Genomic DNA, 21,385 nt, shown 5'->3' on the forward strand with positions numbered 1-21,385 from the left:
CAGCTAAAAGGTGTTTCAAATAAGTGAGGAGATAAAGCCATTCATCATTCTGATTCTAACCTCTTCCATGCAGTCACTGCAGATGTCTCAGCTCATTCCCAAAGAGCAACCACTGAGGGGTTCACTATCATTCCCACGAATCTCCCTCTAAATCACTCCTATCTGGCTGTACCACATTTAGTATAGTATCTAACAGGGGCTACTGTATATTGTACCTGTACCACGTTGACTAGGAACAGGGTGAAGTTCTGGGTCATCCCCGAGGGTGAAGGTCCAACATTCTCTGCCACAAGACTTGGACAGAAAGCAGCATTCTGGGGGACAGGAAGTGACACACACACTCAGGGGTTAAAGAAAACAATGGTTCCCCTGCAGACATCCGCTTCCAAAAATACCTGTCCTGTTTATGTTGCTGAGAGGAGGAGGAGGAAATGAGAGGGTTAAGCTCTGCTCTGCTCAGAGTGAAACAACAGCCTAAAATGGAAGGGTGGTGAGGGATTAGAAAAACAGGCACACCGGAAGGCAACGATGGCAGAATAATGGCAGGATGGGGCTCAACACAGAAAACCAGACTTAGAAAATGTTATGTCCAGCTAACAGACTAACAGAGCCAAGCTCACTCTGACTCACCTAACCACACTCCTTCAGAGTACACCAGTTTTTATGGACTCGATCAGACTGTGTGTGGGGATCCAAACAGTGGCAGGGCGACTTTGCTTCTCTAACACCAAAGGCAGTATGAGAGAGGGGTGGCTGGCTGTACCACAGCAGTGATGCTGTCAGAACCTAGGTATGCTCATAGGAGGTGAGTAGTGTATCTAAGGGGTAGTGATAGCTTCAATGAACATAACGAGCATGTCCTGCCGTAACATAACAATACTTAAAGGGATAGCTGTTCTCACAACAATTAAAGTTTGACTGAGATTTTTATATCTCAAAAGAGTTTTAATATTGAGATCAGTCCTCCATGCCAGATTTGGACATCATTACTAACAAACATTTTCAGATGAAAGCAGCTCCCACTCTGGCACCATACACACTAACTATACACCAGGGCACCATTATACGACACTGTACAGTAGACAGGAAAAACGGTGAAACAGTGAGCCTATTCTTCACACTGCTTCCAGAGGGCCTATCAAAAGCCACCACCATGAAGAACTGGGAGAGAGAGCTCTGAGAAGGTCAGAGAGGCTTTAACATGGCCCATTATCTCATTAGGAGTCTGTTAACCATGTCTCCCTGTGTTTTATGGGCTGTTTCAAAAATGGCTGACAACAGTAAGATAGCTTTAACCTGGTATGACTGGCCGGAATGTTACATGAGGCCAAATCAGAATGGACTGAGGTCATCATAGGAGCTTTTGATTGGTTGCCATTGATCTAGGGTTTAGTTTGACATCTTCCCCGCTAATGTTTAAGGTTAGGACTAGTGGGGAATGGATCCTCGATCTGTAACTAATAGAGCTACTTCTAAACTAGACAGTGTTTCTGACTGGAGTGGTTTAACAGAGGGCTAACTCACCTCTAGCAGGCTATGTTTGGAGTCGTCTTTAGAGGAGAGGCAAGAGTGGCTGTCCTGGTCCCAGTAACACCTCCACCTGGTGCTCAGACAGCTGATACATCTGACACACAGGAGAACACACATAGATAAGGGTTAGACCAGCGTTTCCCAAACTCAGTCCTCGGGACCCCAAGGGCTGCACGTTTAGTTTTTTGCCCTAGCACTAAACAGATGATTCAAATAATCATGAAGCTTTGATTATTTGAATCAGCTGGCCAAACACACACACGTGAGACCTGGAACCTGTAGTAAACACAGTGGACGAAGCAACATGCAAGGTCAAACAGGGTTACACTGGCTACGAGAGAAGATACTAAACATCGAGTTCCACTATTCACGAGGAGCTCTGTAAAGGCAGGAATCCCTGATAGAGCTGTGTGCATGCGTGTGAGTGTTTTCCCAGATAGCAGCCCAAATAAGAACCCCTCCACTGTGTGTCACTCTATTGCCTGTGGGTGGAAGACAGATGTCCCCACACCAGGAGTGATAGCGCCTTCAGTGATACCCTGTCTATCTCGTAACAACCATGGGAGAAGGGGTGCCAGCTTGCCATTTAAGAGAGGGGAGATGAAGGGGTTTGTAGGAACGTGATTTGCTGGGTGTGTGTGGGGGAGGGTGATTAGAAGCAGACGACCCACTCCAGGGACTCTTATCAGGCAGCTTTTTTGTTTTAGCTAAAGTACTCTCACTCACAAACACATACACAGAAACACACACCCCCGCTCTCCCTCTCTCACACTGCTCGTCATATAGAGTCATCCTGAAAACCCACCCCTGACCCTCACACATTGAACACACAGATGAGCTCTTACTCTCAGGCCTCTCAGTGAGCACTGTGGTTCAACACACACTCTGAGTCTCTGTCAAGGAGAAAGCTGTTAGGGAGAATCAGGGGCTCAACTTTCACTGGGGTCGGGGACATTTATATTTTTGTCCCCCCCAGTTTTATCATTGCACTGCAATACAAAAAAAGCAGCAATGGTGTGCTTTAGGACCATGCAGACACCACAGATCATGCGGACAAGTGACTGACCAGCACAGTGCTACTGTCTGCAGCGGCTCTCTCTGTGTATTGCCCCTTTTTTTCAGAGTTGTAAAAGCAAGCAGAGCAGAAACTGGCTACTCTTTATTTGACTGATGTAGCTGTCGAGGTAACTGTTGATTAGACTAAAAGGAAGAAATAATTTATTACCAGTGCTGAGCTAGTAGTGTAACTGACATGTAACGTTAGCTAATGTTCAATCCCCTCTCGACTGAAGTTCTGTCTGAAGAGAATGAACTAGCTAGTAGCTGCCATAGCCAGTTCAGCTCTAGCCTCTAACTATCTGTCAGGTAGCAGTATCTAACAGCTGTTGTGTGCATGGAAATCTTTTTGTCCCGTTTCAACAGAAGTAAATTAACTTGGCTAGTTTTCGGGCAGTAATGTACCATTAGAGCTAGCCAAAAGTTGGCTAACGTTAGCTAGCTTGCTGACTAACTGTATGTATTATTTTTGCCTCAATCCCACTAGACCTGAATCAAACAATGAAACCAGTAGCCAAACAATTGAAGACGAATATACTGACGTTTTTTGACAGCGTAATGTGAGTTTTTATTAGAGTCTGAATAGCAATGTAACGTTATTGATCTGTCAGTTTCCTTAGCTAATTCCCTACTTTTCACACTGACACAGTATAAACAGCTCTACAGGCTACTCTGTCATGGTGCACAGTCAGTACACAGCACAATATTGATGATGATGAATGGATACATATATGTTTGAATGCCCATTCATGTTCATATCATCTCAGACATCAATTACTGCAGTTTAAGACCATCCATCGAATATTCTACATGCCAGTGAAACTGAATATCATGCATTCAGAAATGTAATTAGTCTGCTGGAAGTGTAAAACACAAAAGGGGTCATATTTGCATATGTTATGATCTTCTGAAGGCTGGCTGAATTCTGGCAACGAGTATGATTTGATTTATTAGATTCACTAGATTTGATTTATTTATTTTACCTCAGCAGGTCTACAGATTCTTATCCCTGTTTTTGTTTGCTTGGAAATGTTGATACTGAATGGCAGAAATGTCAAATTGGGTATCAATAGATTTGATTTATTACAAGATTAAAGGTATACTGTGCAACTTTCATAAGGTCTTGGTGCCTTTATGACAGAAGGGGTCTGTATTGAAAACATTCAATTTTTTTCGTCGTACAGTCGCAAATAAAACACTTATTTTCATGGCACACGAGACACCTGTGTGATTTGGCCTGTCTCAGTGGACTAATCCATTGAGGAGGCCCAGTGGTGTAAAGAACTTTAAAGTAAAAAATACTTTCAAGTAGCCTATTACTCAAGTAATTTCTGGGGCGTATCTGTACTTTACTTGACTATTTATAGTTTAGACAACTTTTACTTTTACTCCACTAAATTCCGAAATAAAATAATGTACTTTTTACACCATATACATTTTCCCTGACACCCAAAGTACTTCTTACATTTTGAATGCCTGAGGGCACAGTGTGTTGTGAAATCTGTGAATGTATTATAATGTTTTTAAAATTGTATAAACTGCCTTAATTTTGCAGGACCCCAGGAATGGGGATTCATAATAAACACAAATACAAATGCTTAGCAAGACAGGAACATGGTCCAGTTCACGCATTCATCAAGAGAACATCCCTGGTCATCTCTGAACATCCCTGCCTCTGATCTGGCAAACTCACTAAACACAAATGCTTTGTTGGTAAATTATTGTCGGAGTGTGCTGCCGGGCTATCTGTTAATAAATTTACAAAAAACATTGTGCCATTTGGTTTGCCTAATATAAGGAATTTCAAATGATTTATACTTTTACTATTGATAATTAATTGTATTTAAAACCAAATGCTTTTAGACTTTTACTCAAATAGTATTTTACTGGGTGACTTTCACTTTTACTTCAGTTATTTTCTATTAAGGTATCTTTAGTTTTACTCAAGTATGACAATTGGGTACTTTTTCCACCACTGAGGAGGCCGTGGGGATGCCATGGTCCAAGAATATGGGGATTGTGGCTCAGATGCACAAGGCACGTCTCCAGAATGCGCTCTCTCCCGCCATTTTGTGGGTATTCATTGTTTCATAACTTTTAACATTTTTTGTTTATTTAATTCACCTTTATTTAAACAGGTAGGCTAATTGAGAACAAGTTCTCATTTGCAACTGCGACCTGGCCAAGATAAAGCAAAGCAGTTCGACACATACAACAACACAGAGTTACACATGGAATAAACAAACATACAGTCAATAATACAGTAGGGGAAAAAAGTTTATATACAGTATGTGCAAATGAGGTAGGATAAGGGAGGTAAAGGCAATAAATAGGCCATGGTAGCAAAGTAATTACAATATAGCCATTAAACACTGCAATGGTAGATGTGCAGAAGATGAATGTGCAAGTAGAGATACTGGGGTGCAAAGGAGCAAGATAAATAAATAAATACAGTATGGGGATGAAGTAGTTAGATGGGCTATGTACAGCTGCAGTGATCTGTGAGCTGGTGCTGGTGCTTAAAGCTAGTGAAGGAGATATGAGTCTCCAGCTTCAGTGATTTTTGCAGTTCGTTCCAGTCATTGGCAGCAGAGAACTGGAAGGAAAGGCGGCCAAAGGAAGAATTAGCTTTGGGGGTGACCAGTGAGATATACCTGCTGGAGCGTGTGCTACGGGTGGGTGCTGCTATGGTGACCAGTGAGCTGAGATAAGGCAGGGCTTTACCTAGCAGAGACTTGTAGATGACCTGGAGCCAGTGGGTTTGGCGACGAGTATGAAGCGAGGGCCAGCCAACGAGAGCATACAGGTCGCAGTGGTGGGTAGTATATGGGGCTTTGGTGACAAAACGGATGGCACTGTGATAGACTGCATCCAATTTGTTGAGTAGAGTGTTGGAGGCTATTTTGTAAATGACATCGCCAAAGTTGAGGATCGGTAGGATGGTCAGTTTTACGAGGGTATGTTTGGCAGCATGAGTGAAGGATGCTTTGTTGTGAAATAGGAAGCCAATTCTAGATTTAATTTTGGATTGGAGATGCTTAATGTGAGTCTGGAAGGAGAGTTTACACTCTAACCAGACACCTAGGTATTTGTAGTTGTCCACATATTCTAAGTCAGAACCGTCCAGAGTAGTGATGCTGGAGGTGGGCAGGTGCGGGCAGTGATCGGTTGAAGAGCATGCATTTAGTTTTACTTGCATTTAAGAGCAGTTGAAGGCCTCGGAAGGTGAGTTGTATGACATTGAAGATGCTTAATGTGAGTCTGGAAGGAGAGTTTACACTCTAACCAGACACCTAGGTATTTGTAGTTGTCCACATATTCTAAGTCAGAACCGTCCAGAGTAGTGATGCTGGAGGTGGGCAGGTGCGGGCAGTGATCGGTTGAAGAGCATGCATTTAGTTTTACTTGCATTTAAGAGCAGTTGAAGGCCTCGGAAGGTGAGTTGTATGACATTGAAGATCGTCTGGAGGTTAGTTAACACAGTGTCCAAAGAAGGGCCAGAGGTATACAGAATGGTGTCGTCTGCGTAGAGGTGGATCAGAGAATCACCGGCAGCAAGAGCGACATCATTGATGCATACAGAGAAGAGAGTCGGCCCGAGAATTGAACCCTGTGGCACCCCCATAGAGACTGCCAGAGGTCCGGACAACAGGCCCTCCGATTTGACACACTGAACTCTATCAGAGAAGTAGTTGGTGAACCAGGCGAGGCAATCATTTGAGAAACCAAGGCTGTTGAGTCTGTCGATAATAATGTGGTGATTGACAGAGTCGAAAGCCTCGGCCAGGTCGACGAATACGGCTGCACAGTAATGTCTCTTATCGATGACGGTTATGATATCATTTTGGACCTTGAACGTGGCTGAGGTGCACCCATGACCAGCTCTGAAACCAGATTGCATAGCGGAGAAGGTACGGTGGGATTCGAAATGGTTGGTAATCTGTTTGTTTACTTGACTTTCGAAGACCTTAGAAAGGCAGGGTAGGATAGATATAGGTCTGTAGCAGTTTGGGTCTAGAGTGTCTCCCCCTTTGAAGAGGGGGATGATCGCGGCAGCTTTCCAATCTTTGGGAATCTCAGACGATACGAAAGAGAGGTTGAACAGGCTAGTAATAGGGGATGCAACAATTTTGTCATTTTAGAAAGAGACAGTCCAGATTGTCTAGCCCGGCAAATTTTTAGGGGTCTAGATTTTGCAGCTCTTTCAGAACATCAGCTATCTGGATTTGGGTGAAGGAGAAATGGGGGAGGCTTGGGCGAGGTGCTGTGAGGGGTGGAGGGCTGTTGATTGGGGTAGTGGTAGCCAGGTGGAAAGCATGGCCAGCCGTAGAAAAATACTTATTGAAATTCTCAAATATAGTGGATTATTCAGTGGTGACAGTGTTTCCTAGCCTCAGTGCAGTGGGCAGCTGGGAGGAGGTGTTCTTATTCTCCATGGACTTTACAGTGTCCCAGAACTTTTTTGAGTTTGTGCTACAGGATGCAAATTTCTGCTTGAAATTGTTTGTCTATCAATTCCCCATTACATACATCACCAGCAATAGTTTACATTTACTGTTAATGCCCATAATGTCTAATCTGCAATGTCTGTTTGGTTATGGTAATTTCTGTAACTTTTACAGTAACTTACCGATCTCATTGTCGGAGTGGACATGTGTTTTGCAGAACTCACAATCTATGCTACACTTGTGAGAAACAAGTTTTTGTTTATTTCATTCCATTTATGGGTTTTGTCAATTTATTCATCGTCTTTTGCTTAAAAAACTGCTGTCAATGTTGAGTAAGGACGTGAACCTGATTACGCATATAGAAGTAGGACTAGGCTACCTGGCCTTCGTGCAAATGTAGGCCTATAAACGTTCCATTTGGGGATGTCTGATAGTATTTCTGATTGGCTTAACTCAGAAGCTGTGCAACTTCTCAAAATATTTTTTCTTCACCTCAAACAGTAAGTAAACAAAGTCAGATTTTTAGAATCAATTGAGAATGACAATAGTTCCTCAAAGTACTTGAACAATATTTCCAGCTCTCTCCCTTTCGATAACCACTCGGCATTAAAGGGAAAAAAGTAATGCTCTGATTCAGTGGAAATACCTGATTACTTCTTAAGCCTTGCACAAATAGCCTACAGCTGTGTCTGTCCCGAGCTCACTGGCGCGGGAAATTCTGAGGGCCCAGAATATTTTATACAATGTTTAAAGTTTTCTAGTGCGAGTTTTGGGTTGACCCAGTTGATAGTTTTATAAAATGTTTCAGACAGGCCCTGAATAGCCAATATGATTTATCAGATATTTATTTTTATTATGATATTTTCTACCTGCAGGCTGCAACGCTTTTATGTGTTGGCTTTATGTAGATTTTTATTACATAGTTGACAATGGCAATAGAAGTTACTTTTAGATTTGTATTATTTTCATTTAGATATAGAATGTAGATTAATCACAGACAATGATTTTGAGATACAAAGACTATTATAAATTAAATAAAACTGTTCCATGAAAATGTGCATATGAAAATCATAACTGGCACGCAGATTGGTATAAATGGTAAGATAAATTGGCACAACAAATGGAAAAGGTTGCTGACACCGGGTGTAGCTTATTACCGGCAACTTCAGGAACATAAAGGTAGAATCTGCAAAGCAGCGGGAGAAGGAGTGTCGGGAACTTTTTTTCCTTCTGGTTAGGCTATCTTGATCTCTGGCTCCCTCTTGAGTAATTTGTCATTTGTTGATTGTCTTCATTATTTAATCAAACAGCGTACTTAAAGCATCAGACAAGTTCAGTAGGCCTACATATAGTTGATTTTATAAAAACACATAGGGTGTGTCTATATAGGCTAAGGAAAACTCCATGTTTTAAAAATTTTGATCAATCGATTGGTCGGAAAAAAAGACTACTCTTGGTGAACCAAGATTTTTTTAGTTGGGGACAGTCCTAGTAGAAATGTGGAAAAATGCGCTTTAGATTACCCAAAAATTCTGAGGGAGAACCCCCTGCTAAGTTATGTCCCCCCCACTTCTAAAACTAAAGTTGCGCCCCTGGGGAGAATATACAGTTGAAGTCGAAGTTTACATACACTTAGGTTGGAGTCATTAAAACTCGTTTTTCAACCACTCCACAAATTTCTTGTTAACAAACTATAGTTTTGTGCATGACACAAGTAATTTTTCTAACAATTGTTTACAGACAGATTATTTCACTTATAATTCACTGTATCACAATTCCAGTGGGTCAGAAGTTTACATGATGAAAGAAATAAAAGCTGAAATAAATCATTCTCTCTACTATTATTCTGACATTTTACATTCTTAAAATAAAGTGGTGATCCTAACTGACCTAAGACAGGGAATTGTTACTAGGTACCCTTCAAGCTTGGTAAACTTCCGACTTCAACTGTACATTTTCAAAGGGGGAGAAAGGGACAGTCAGAGGGAGGCCCACAGAACCAAGAAACCAGGCTTCGCTCCAAACACAGAACAAAATAAGCCTGTATCCAGTTACAGTGTGATGGTGAAACTCTCGTGTACACAGACAGCCATTTTTATATCAGAATCAAAACATTTCTGGGTAACAATTAAGTACCTTACTGTGATTGACAATTTGAATTGAAAACAAAAAGGAACAAAAATAGCTTATTAGTAAATAGCAATTTCTCAAGTAAGAATTTATCTAGGACTGTGTGGGAGTGGTCTGAGTAGGGAGGGGAAATTTGAAAATGTGCTGTTATTGGCAGAGAGGTTTAAAACTATCTTTCTTATTGGTCTATTAACAAATTTACCACATGGTGATTTCCCCGTGGAAGGCCAAAACTCCATCCCGCCAAAACAAACTGAATCTTCATGCGGTGTTTTCAATCAGCTCTTACACTAAAATGGCATTATCATCATTTTCACAATTTCACAGTATTATTCCAACCTCATAGAGTGTAAATATATATAAAACACAGGAACACACGTTTTGGACAGAACTTTGCCTTGAAGAGAGCAACTTGAAGTGGTTAAAAGTGGATAGAGTATCTGAGGTCTTCAGTTTGCGGCCCTGTGCTCTTCCTGTGAGAATGGCACTTAGCTCATTATCACCTTCACCAATACAGTCTAACTTCACACCTTCAGACCTCACTGAGGACACAGGGGCATGCAAAAACCCACACACATACAACTTCTTACATATCTTCTTTGAGATTTAACGTGTAATGAAAAGTGCTATATAAATTACATCTATTATTATTATACACCTGCATACACACAGACAACTCCATTTTCACACCTCTAAACCAATCTGACAAGTGGACCGAATGAACACATTCCAACTGTTTGCTGCTCTGAATGCACAAACATACACATTGTCATTTATACGTACGCACACATACATTATACACATTACACTATACACATTACACATACTGTACATTAGCCACCGCTCTCCACAGGAAAAGCATGAACAGGAACAGCTACAGCGCTTACTTAGCCAATTAGCTTACTTCTACTGCCACACAACATACATTTTACATTTCATACCTTGTCAAGACTTCAACCAGGCTGAATTTAAACTATTCAAATAGATATAAAAAAATATTAAACCATCATTCCCCTTACTGAGTACAGAGGGAAAGCTATTAAATTCAATGCACTATATTTACCCCAAATAAACAATGGTTGCTAGTCAAAACATAGTATTGTAGACCACATAAAACAACATGAGAGACACTGTATATAGCCAGCCAACAACATACAGCATATACAAGACAAATATAAACAATACAGCACCCCTGACTGACACCAACACTGACTTCAATAGCTCTGCCGCCAGAGGCGTCATGACCCACTGGAATTGTGGTACAGTGAGTTATAAGTGAAATAATCTGTCTGTAAACAATTGTTGGTAAAATTACTTGTGTCATGCACAAAGTAGATGTCCTAACCGACTTGCCAAAACTATAGTTTGTCAACAAGAAATTTGTGGAGTGGTTGAAAAATGAGATTTAATGACTTCAACCTAAGTGTATGTAAATTTCCAACTTCAACTGTATATGTACATATATATATTTGCAAAAAAATATATGGGGGATTGGAAGTGATGCAGACAATTACATTGATGGAAGCTACAATCTATCTGCAACATTAAAACTGTTCTAACCCCCCAAAAAAGGATTCAGACCCCTTGACTTTTTGCACATTTTGTTACGTTACAGCCGTATTCTAAAATTGATTAAATTGTTTCTTTCCTTCATCAATCTACACACAATACCCCATACTGACAAAGCAAAAACAGGTTTTTAGACATTTTTGGAAATGCAAATATATATATTTTTTAAATAAACATTTACCCAAGTATTCAGACTCTTTACTCAGTACTTTGTTCAAGCACCTTTGGCAGAGATTAGAGCTTCACGTTTTCTAGGGTATGACACTACAAGCTTGGTACACCTGATTTGTGGAGTTTCTCCCATTCTTCTCTGCAGATCCTCTCAAACTCTGTCAGGTTAGATGGGGAGTGTCGCTGCACAGCTATTTTCAGTTCTCTCCAGACATGTTCGATCAAGTTCAAGTCTGGGCTTTGGCTGCGATACTCGAGGACATTCAGAGATTTGTCCCGAAGCCACTCCTGCGTTGTCTAGGCGTAGGGTCGTTGACCTTTTGGAAGGTGAACCTGAGCGCTCTGGAGCAGGTTTTCATCAAGGATCTTTGCTCCGCTGATCTTTCCCTCAATACTGAATAGTCTCTCAGTTCCTGCAACTGAAAAACATCCCCACAGCATGAAGCTGCCACCACCGTGCTTCACCGTAGGGATGGTGCCAGGTTTACTCCAGATAGGATGCTTGGCATTCAGGCCAAAGAGTTCAAGCTTGGTTTCATCAGACCAGAGAATCTTGTTTTTCATGGTCTAAGAGTTGTTTTGGCAAACTCCAAGCGGGCTATCATGTGCTTTAACTGAGGAGTGGCTTCTGTCTGGTCATTCTATCATAAAGGCCTGATTGGTGGAGTTCTGCATAGATGGTTGTCCTTCTGGAAGTTTCTCCCATCTCCACAGAGGAAATCTGGAGCACTTTCAGAGTGACCATCAGGTTCTTGGTCACCTCCCTGACCAAGGCCCTTCTCCACCGATTGCTCAGTTTGGCCGGGCGACCAGTTCTATGAAGAGTCTTGTTGGTTATTAACTTCTTCCATTTAAGAATGATGAAGCCCACTGTGTTTTCTGAGACCTTCAATGCTGCAGGCATTTTTGGTACCCTTCCCCAAATCTGTGCCTGGACACAATCCTGTCTTGGGACTCTACGAACAATTCCTTCAACCTCATGGCTTGGTTTTTGCTCTGACTTGCACTGTCAAATGTGGTACCTTATAGAGACAGGTGTGTACCTTTCCAAATCATATCCAGTCAATTGAATTTACCACAGGTGGACTCCAATTAAGTTGTGGACACATGTCAAGGATGATCAATAGAAACAGGATGCACCAGAGCTCAACTTCGAGTCTCATAGCAAAGGGTCTGAATACTTATGCAAATAAGGTATTTCTGTTTTTATTAAACCTGTTCTTGCTTTGTCATTGTGGGGTATTGTGTGTAGATTGATGAAATTTTTATTAACACCAGTTAATTGAAACGCATTCCAGGTGACTACCTCATGAATTCAGATGAATTCAGACTACCTGATGCACATTCAGATGTTACAAATCAGCACTGCAGAGCTCTCCCTGTACTATGCCGTGCCTTGAATGTATTACTGTTGATGATATCTGGAAATGTGCATGTACACCCTGGCCCATCGACTGTTGCTAGCCCCAATTCTGACTTGTGCTCTGATATCCGCTACACTAATTTCTGCTATCGTAAAAGCCTGGGTTTTCTGCACGTTAACACCAAAAGCTTATTACCTAAAATGGATCAATTGAAAGTGTGGGTTCACAGCTCCAATCCAGATGTGTTGGTCATTACTGAGTTTACATTACTGGTTAAGAAAGAGTGTTTTGAATACTGATGTTAACCTTTATTGTTATAACCTTTTTCAGCAAGACATATCTTCCAAAGGTGGGGGAGTGGCAATCTTTACCAAGGATCATCTTCAGTGCTCGGTTGTCTCCAAGTCTGTCCCCAAACAATTTGATTTGCTGGTTTTAAGCATTACACTTTCAAATAGCTCTTTGTTGACTGTTGCTGGGTGCTATCGTCCTCCATCAGCACCGGCCTGTACCCTACCTGCCCTACGCTCTCTCCTGGCCCCTTACACTAAGTCTGAATTTGTCCTGCTAGGTGACCTAAACTGGGACATGCTTAAACCACCTGACTGTCCTAAAGCAATGAGACTCCCTAAATCTTTCTCAGATTATCACCAATCCCACAAGGTATGACTCCAAACACTCAGAAATGGCTACTCTTCTCGATGTTTTCCTCCCAAATAATCCTGATAGGTATCAGTTTGGTGTTTTCTGTAATGACCTTAGTGATCACTGTTTTACAGCCTGTGTTCATAATGGCTTCTCGGTGAAACGACCTGTCCTAATTTGTCATAGACACTTGCTAAAAAACTTTAATGAGCAAGCCTTCCTTCATGACCTGGCCTCTGTAAAATGGTATAGAATCAGCTTGATCCCCTCTGTCGAAGACGCTTGGACCTTATTTTTTTATATTTTCAGTGGTATTGTTAACAAACACGCCACCATAAAGAAAGTGATAATTAAAAACAGGTTCAGCCCCTGGTTCGAATGTGATCTTGCAGAGTTACTCTAACCCAAGAATTGCATTTGGCGAAAGGCTTGGCACACGCAATCTCAGGCTGACCGGCAAATGACAAATAAGTGCACTCAGGCTATCCGGAAGGCCAAAGGTAGTTACTTTAAGGAGCAGTTCTCTCTCTGCTGGTCTAACCCCAAGAAGTTCTGGAAAACAGTTAAAGACCTGGAGAATAAACCCTCCTCCTCATAGCTGCCCATGTCCCTTAATGTTGATGATGTGGTTGCTACTGACAAGAAGCACATGGCTGAGCTCTTTAATCACCACTTCATTAAGTCAAGATTCCGATTTGACTCAGCCATTCCTCCTTGCCCATCCAACATTTCCTCATCTCCTACCCATTCTAATGCGTCTGGGTCAAATGGTTTAGACCCTTTCTTCTTTAAGGTTGCTGCTCCTATCATTGCCAAGCCTATCTCCAAACTTTTTAACGTATCTCTCCTCTCTGGGGAGGTTCCCATTGGTTGGAAGGCAACCACAGTTCAGCCTTTATTTAAAGGGGTTGATCAAGCTGATCCTATCTGTTTATCAAAAGTTTTGGAAAAACTTGTCAATAATCAACTGACTGGCTATCTTGATGTCTATAGTATTCTCTCGGGTATGCAATCTGGTTTCCGCTCATGTTATGCATGTGTAACTGCAACCATAAAGGTCCTCAATGATGTCATCATTGCCCTTGAGTCTAAGCAATATTGTGCAGCTATTTTTATTGACTTGGCCAAAGCTTTTGATACGGTAGACCATTCCATTCTTGTGGGCCGGCTAAGGAGTGTTGGTGTCTCTGAGGCGTCTTTGGGCTGGTTTACTAACTACCTCTCTCAAAGTGCAGTGTATAAAGTCAGATAATCTGCTGTCTCAGCCACTGCCTGTCACCAAGGGAGTACCCCAAGGCTCAACCCTAGATCCCATGCTCTTCTCAATTTACATCAACAACATAGCTCAGGCATTTATATGCAGATGATACAGTCTTATACTCAGCTCCCCTGCCCCCCGGATTTTGTGTTAAATGTTCTACAACAAAGCTTTCTTAGTTTCCAACAAGCTTTCTCTACCCTTAAGCTTGTTCTGAACACCTCCAAAACAAAGGTCATGTGGTTTGGTAAGAAGAATGCCCCTCTTCTCACAGGTGTTATTACAACCTCATACAAGTACTTGGGAGTAGGGCTAGATGGTGCACTGTCCTTCTCTCAGCACATATCAAAGCTGCAGGCTAAAGTTAAATCTAGACTTGGTTTCCTCTATCGTAATCACTCCTCTTTCACCCCAGCTGCCAAACTAACCCTGATTCAGATGACCATCCTACCCATTCTAGATTACGGAGACATAATTTATAGATCGACAGGTAAGGGTGCTCTCGAGCGGCTAGATGTTCTTTACCATTCGGCCATCAGATTTGCAACCAATGCTCCTTATAGGACACATCACTGCACTCTATACTCCCCTGTAAAATGGTCATCTCTGTATACCCGTCACAAGACCCACTGGTTGATGCTTATTTATAAAACCCTCTTAGGCCTCCCTCCCCCCTATCTGAGATATCTACTGCAGCCCTCATCCTCCACATACAACACCCGTTCTGCCAGTCACATTCTGTTAAAGGTCCCCAAAGAACACACATCCCTGGGTCGCTCCTCTTTTCAGTTCGCTGCATCTAGCGACTGGAACGAGCTGCAACAAACACTCAAACTGGACAGTTTTATCTCAATCTCTTCATTCAATGACTCAATCATGGACACTCTTACTGAAAGTTGTGGCTGCTTTGTGCGAGTATTGTTGTCTCTACCTTCTTGTCCTTTGTGCTGTTGACTGTGCCCAATAATGTTTGTACCATGTTTTGTTCCCCTACCATGTTGTGTTTCTACCATGTTGTTGTTATGTTGTGTTGCTACCATGCTGTGTTGTCATGTGTTGCTGCCTTGCTATGTTGTTGTCTTAGGTCTCTCTTTATGTAGTGTTGTGTTGTCTCTCTTGTTGTGATGTGTATTTTGTCCTATATTTATATTGCATTTATTTATTTATACATTTTGTTTATCTTTTTAATTTTAATTTTATTAATATATATTTTTTTTAATTTAATTTGTATTTTTTATCCCAGGCCCCCGTCATTGTAAATAAGAATTTGTTCTTAACTGACTTGCCTAGTTAAATAAAGATTCAATCGATAAATAAAAACATAAAAATTAAGCTGGTTAAGAGAATTCCAAGTGTGCAAAGCTGTCATCAAGGCCAAGGGTGGCTACTTTGAAGAATCTCAAAAATAAATATATTTTGATTTGTTTAACACTTTTTTGGTTACTAAATGATTCCATGTGTGTTATTTCATAGTTTTGATGTCTTCACTATTATTCTACAATGTAGAAAATAGTAAAAATAAAGAAAACTTCTGGAATGAGTAGGTGTGTCCAAACTTTTGACTGGTACTGTATATATAATATTTTTTGTTGTTGTTTCTCTTTAATACTACTAGCCACCTAGACGTTTTATGAAGTTGGCTTTAGCTAGCCCAGATAGGTTCCCAATCTCCGAACCTCATAACTAGCTACCAAGAAGCCATTTCAGGCTATCAATCAAGTTAGAGTAGCTAGCTTGTCTAACTATCTTAGCAGGCAAGCAATAACTACATGTACTGAATAAGACTCACATTCTTTGAAATCTTTTATCCAGATTTGAATAGACATGCAGAGAAGCATACTTAGTTTCTTTTAAAAAAGAACCATCAGTCAGGAGGATACAGGCAGCTCAAGAGGTATGCTTAGATATGCAGAAAAATAGACATATTTATTTACATAGTATTAATAATAATGATTAGGGCTCTACATTGCAGGAAAAGTCTTTCAAAATTGCAAAATTCTCCAATTTACGGACAGCCATAGGACCACCCCCCACTCATCATCACAGACTTTGTGCCCCCTCAGATTTTTGGGGTGTATACACCCGTCTGCCACCCTTCCGGCCTTGAGCTGCATGTGTGGTGAGAGAATGCCAGTGAGACTATAGATGACATTTGGCTGACGTTTGAGTGATGCAAGTGACTTGGCAAAGAACTCTGCTCAGGGACGGGGCTGATTGCGTGCCTCAAATTTCACAGTTATGATCCTGCTATTTAGGTTTCATTTGAGGCAGATTTGTCTTGGTGGATCCGGGGTAAACAGAGACAGTGCAGATTGGAAGTGTGTGTGTCAGCATGTGTGTGTCTTGTAACTGGGTTTAACTTAGGAAAGTCTGGAAATAGTGTTAGTGGTTAAAACTATAAGATGGGCAAACAAGTGTAAAAGAAACCCTAGATGACTCAGACTTGAAAACACTCACGCAGTCTTGGGGTGTATGGCTCCTGTCCTCTCGCAATCATAGATGACGAAGCTCCCGGAAACCACGGATGTGCCGTTCACCTTTATCGCCACGGGAACAGTCAGGTGATCTGGCACAACAACATATAACATGGAAATGTCTCAGCATATGTCAAGATCAGCAGTGATGTCACAGAATGAAATCAAACTAGTGTTCTACCAGTAGTATAAGTAACCCTTACCTCTGCCAGGGGGGATGTTGGGGTACCTCTCCCGAGGCAGTAGGGGGCAGGTCTGAATCTGGGCTGGGCCATAGTCCAGGTGCACCGTGGCTGCCGTGGCAACGCCCAATCCATAGTCACATTCCACCCGCGAACCAACTAGATCAGGGACGCTGCCGTTTATCAGAATCCCCACATCCTGGTGGAGAGAAAGAAATGTTTGGGGGGTGGAGGCAAGTAGAGAGAGGGAGAGAGAAATCTTCATGTCTCCAAAAGACAGATGGCATAGTAAACTTGCATCCAAACATACTGTTGCGTGACGAGAGACATGAGTGATCTACACTGGGATCACAACACTGGGGAACATCACACTTCATTGTCTGTCAATCTCACTGATCTCATTTCAATATGTGGGAGAAAAACAGAGGGGGAGGAAGAGGGGGAGACAAGGGGGGTGAAGAGTGAGAGCAACAGACGGAGAGGAAGATGACATAGCTGTAGATATAGTAGTTGGAGAGGCCAGTGACATATGGTAACATGCTACAATGAACACCCTATTGTCTTTGGAATTGATCACTTCCTGGCTGTGGCGCTGACTTCCTCTTTCCTGCTTGCTGCTTCCTGTTTGGGGAGACGGCAGTGGGCCCATCTTCCTGTGGTCCTGAGTGATGACTTGGGATTGGACAGCTGCTGGAGCTATCACAGCCAACCGGACCTACATACTCCACACAATGCTGTGTCTGACCCTCATAATGTACCTACTGTACACACAGAACCAGTGTGTACAGTATTTCTCAAGTGTGCATTACCAGTCAAAAGTTTGGACACACCTACTTATTCAAGGGTTTTCTTTATTTTTACTATTTTCTACATTGTAGAATAATAGTGAAGGCATCAAAACTATGAAATAACACATATGGAATCATGTAGTAAACAAAACAGTATTAAACAAATCAAAATATATTTCATATTTTTGATTCTTTAAAGCTGGTTGAGAATGCCACGAGTGTGCAAAGCTGTCATCAAGGCAAAGGGTGGCTACTTTGAAGAATCTCAAATATAAAATATATTTTAATTTGTTTATCACTATTTTGGTTACTACATGATTTCATGTGTTATTTAATAGTTTTGATGTAAAATAGTAAAAACAGTAAAAAATTAAGAAAAACACTTGAATGAGTTGGTGTGTCCAAACTTTTGACTGGTAATGCACACTTGAGAAATATTATAAAAGTAACATTAAAAGAATAACTTGGTACTTCACATGATTCACTTAACAATATGTTTGAACTTACACATAAAAACAGTTATGATGTAATGTATGGTACCTTGATGTCAGTGGACAGGCTGATCTCTGGGGGGGTGAGGGTCATGGAGGGGCACTGCTGGGGACCTTCGCCCATCCCGATCCAGGAGCGCGCCAGAGGCCCCCAGGCACACTCCCTTTGGATGGAACACCTGCACATGGGGCACATATAAAGACATTGTGTACATGAGTAAATACGTTTAAATTGGAGCCAATTTTTCTAGTAATTTATGTTTATAATCTTATAATATATTTCATAGTGAGCTCCCACTCGGTGCAGATGTCAATTCAACGTCTATTCCACATTGTTTCAACGTAATTTCATAGAAATTTCATGGAAACAGCATTGATTCAACAAGTGTGTGCCCAGTGGGATAACACATAATGAAAGTTATTCATAGCCAAACTACTGTCTAGCAGAGCTTCTTAAATGAGCTCCCAGCTTCCTCTATTGACCTAGTAGCAACAGAGCTTCACATTGCAAACTCTGTTTACTCAGTGTTTCCACTACATCTGCTCTCCTCTCATTGCAGAGAGCGCACATATTTTGATTTCTGTCCTCATTAAATCTCAATGTAGCATTTAGTGGGCTGGTTGGTTTCCCATAGAGTTGCGTATCAGACTCATCTCATTGTGTCACATGAGAGGTCTGGGCTGTCAGTCAGTCAGGTCAACACACACAACACACTGTTTGACTTGGTGTCAAACATGTTCCCATCACAACCTAAACCCTCTGGCATCAGGATCAAAGGCCATTTAATTCAATTAAGGAGCTACCAGGCCATGTCATTCGTGTGTGTGTGTGTGTGTGTGTGTGTGTGTGTGTGTGTGTGTGTGTGCGTGCGTGCGTGCGTGCGTTCGTGAGTGCTTCTGTGTACATCTGTGCATATGTATGAGAGACAGACTGTGAGAAAGTGGGAGCTTATCGAGCAGGGTGGGCTCATATTATGACTACTGTTTCACTAATAAACTTCACCAGTCCCTAAGCACAGAGCACAGCTAGTACTCCTGCAGTGCATTATCAAACAAGGACACAATGACCTTAAACTATAGATAAACTAGACTGGAGCAGCCACAAGCAGTAGAACAGCAGTTAGAAGTTATAATCACCATGTAATGACTTTGGCACCCATACTTTCTTTGACACTTTAACAAGTCTGTTCTAAAATGGGTGTGTGTGAGCGAACGAGTGGATGTGTGTATGCATTTAAATGTGCATCTGTGTGTGTGTGTGTGTGTGTGTGTGTGTGTGTGTGTGTGTGTGTGTGTGTGTGTGTGTGTGTGTATCGCTGCGTGCGTGAGTGAATGTCCAGATTTTAGTCCTACTGGCGCTAAGGGACCAGGAAGGATCATGAGGTCAGCTACTCTTCTAAGAATAGAATAGAATGGCTCTACAATCCCACAAAAATCCCCTACACACACACGAACAAACACACGCAACAACCTCAAACACATAAAACACAAGCAGTTTTGACAAACTTAATAGCCTCTCTGGAACACACAGCACACATTGAAGCATAAAGAAACTAACAAACACACATAAAGAATATTTAAACACACACACACACACACACACACACACACACACACACACACACACACACACACACACACACACACACACACACACACACACACACACACACACACACACACACACACACACACACACACACACACACACACAGAGACAAGCTATGATGCTGAGCAGGAAAGTCAGACAGTAACTCAGTGACCAGTGAGTCATTCACCTCTGTCTAACCCAGTGTGGTATCAGAATGGACTTTTATTACTTCCCTTTCTAAAGAGTAAGGGCTCTATTTTAACAAACCTAACGCAATGGTAAATCTACGTGCAGGCGGTAACGCTATAGGTTCAGGGGTGTGTCAGAAATATTTTAGCTATTTTCACTTTCAAAATTATCAACACACTTGCTGGCATTGGAGCGAAAGGGCTGGGTTTGGATGTGTGTAAATCTTGCTTAATGCAATTTACAATTTACATTCTAATAAATTTGTCAGTAAGCAAGATTTACACACATCCAAACTTTTCACAGTATGGACCAAGATCCAATATAAATAGAAAGGGAGGATGCCCACTCCCTGTTATACTGCTCCCAAATAGGCCTATGCTTTATGAACATAATCGGAACCATTTTACAGATCAGATCGCAATTCACAAACCTCCAGAAGTTGTATTGCAAGCGCGCCACGGATGTTGTCACCATAAAACCAGGAAGGTCAATCATTCTAATAAATTTGGTTGTAATAAAATTCAATGAAGAACAACTTCTTTTTTTTAACAACAACAACAATAAATACATTTAAAATGTAATGACATCATAAAATCGCCAGGATTAAAAAGACACGCATTGCTGTTGAACCAGCCTTCGTTATAATAGGCCTAAGGGAGGGATTGGATTTTGAACATATGAAACAGAAAACAAGCTATTTTCACAGGTTACAGATAACTTCTAAATACGAGGTTCACCAGTATTCACATAGGTTCTCATCTCTCGTTTCATGATGGGCATGGTTAAAATAATGTGGGCTTGTCTACAATACATAGATAAAAAAGGAATGTCAGCTCACTATTTTACTCCTCTCTAACTTGATATTTTAATAAAGCTTTGGTGATTAAGATGTATTTCCAAGCTGTCTCAAGAGCCAAACCCTTTATGCAGATAAAAAAAATCCTTATTTGAGAGGAGGGGAGGCTATGCTTGGTTTTTGATAAAATAAAACGAAATGGGACAAAATATTAGTTTTTTTAATGTTTCTAGCCTTCTCTTGTTCCATGCGCATATGGCCAGTGTGCATCACGGCTGGATAGGCTACGTTTTCGCTGTCGAAATTAATGCCATAACCAACTGCATTACCGTTAAAACCATATTTTGATTGGTCTTAAATATTCCTATCAGCGCTGCCTGAAATTAGCACTTTGCATCATATTTTTAAGGACACACCTCACATATTTCCACCCTGCCCATCTGAGTGCAAGTAAGCTGATAAAAGACAGGTGAATTGCCAAACCAAATGCCAGGGCGCCAGTTTTTACATGACAAAATTGCAAACTAATGTGCGTTTGATACTAACGCAGCCTTAACGCCAGTTGAAAATAGAGCCTAAATGTTAACGCCAGGGGCTGCTCAGGAAAAGTTCTCACTGTTTTGAAATTGTTTTTAAAAATCGATTCACACCTTCTCTGTCAACTCTACCACACTCACAGTGATCATGGTGTACATAAGTAGAT

The 21,385-nt window shown here is 41.4% G+C and overlaps 1 protein-coding gene across 1 annotated transcript in view; it reads right to left on the minus strand.

The window, feature by feature from the left end:
- LOC106571875 (plexin-D1) overlaps positions 1-21,385 on the minus strand; it is a 113,496-nt gene that overhangs the window by 79,126 nt on the left and 12,985 nt on the right. The window contains exons 5-9 of the mRNA XM_014145393.2: positions 18,156-18,285; positions 16,849-17,026; positions 16,629-16,737; positions 1,525-1,624; positions 216-314 (exon numbers count right to left, since the gene is read on the minus strand). Coding sequence (XP_014000868.2) covers positions 216-314; positions 1,525-1,624; positions 16,629-16,737; positions 16,849-17,026; positions 18,156-18,285 — 616 coding nt within the window. The remainder of the gene's footprint in view (positions 1-215; positions 315-1,524; positions 1,625-16,628; positions 16,738-16,848; positions 17,027-18,155; positions 18,286-21,385) is intronic.

Source organism: Salmo salar, chromosome ssa15, assembly GCF_905237065.1.
Source record: "Salmo salar chromosome ssa15, Ssal_v3.1, whole genome shotgun sequence".
Classification (NCBI taxonomy): Eukaryota; Metazoa; Chordata; class Actinopteri; order Salmoniformes; family Salmonidae; genus Salmo; species Salmo salar.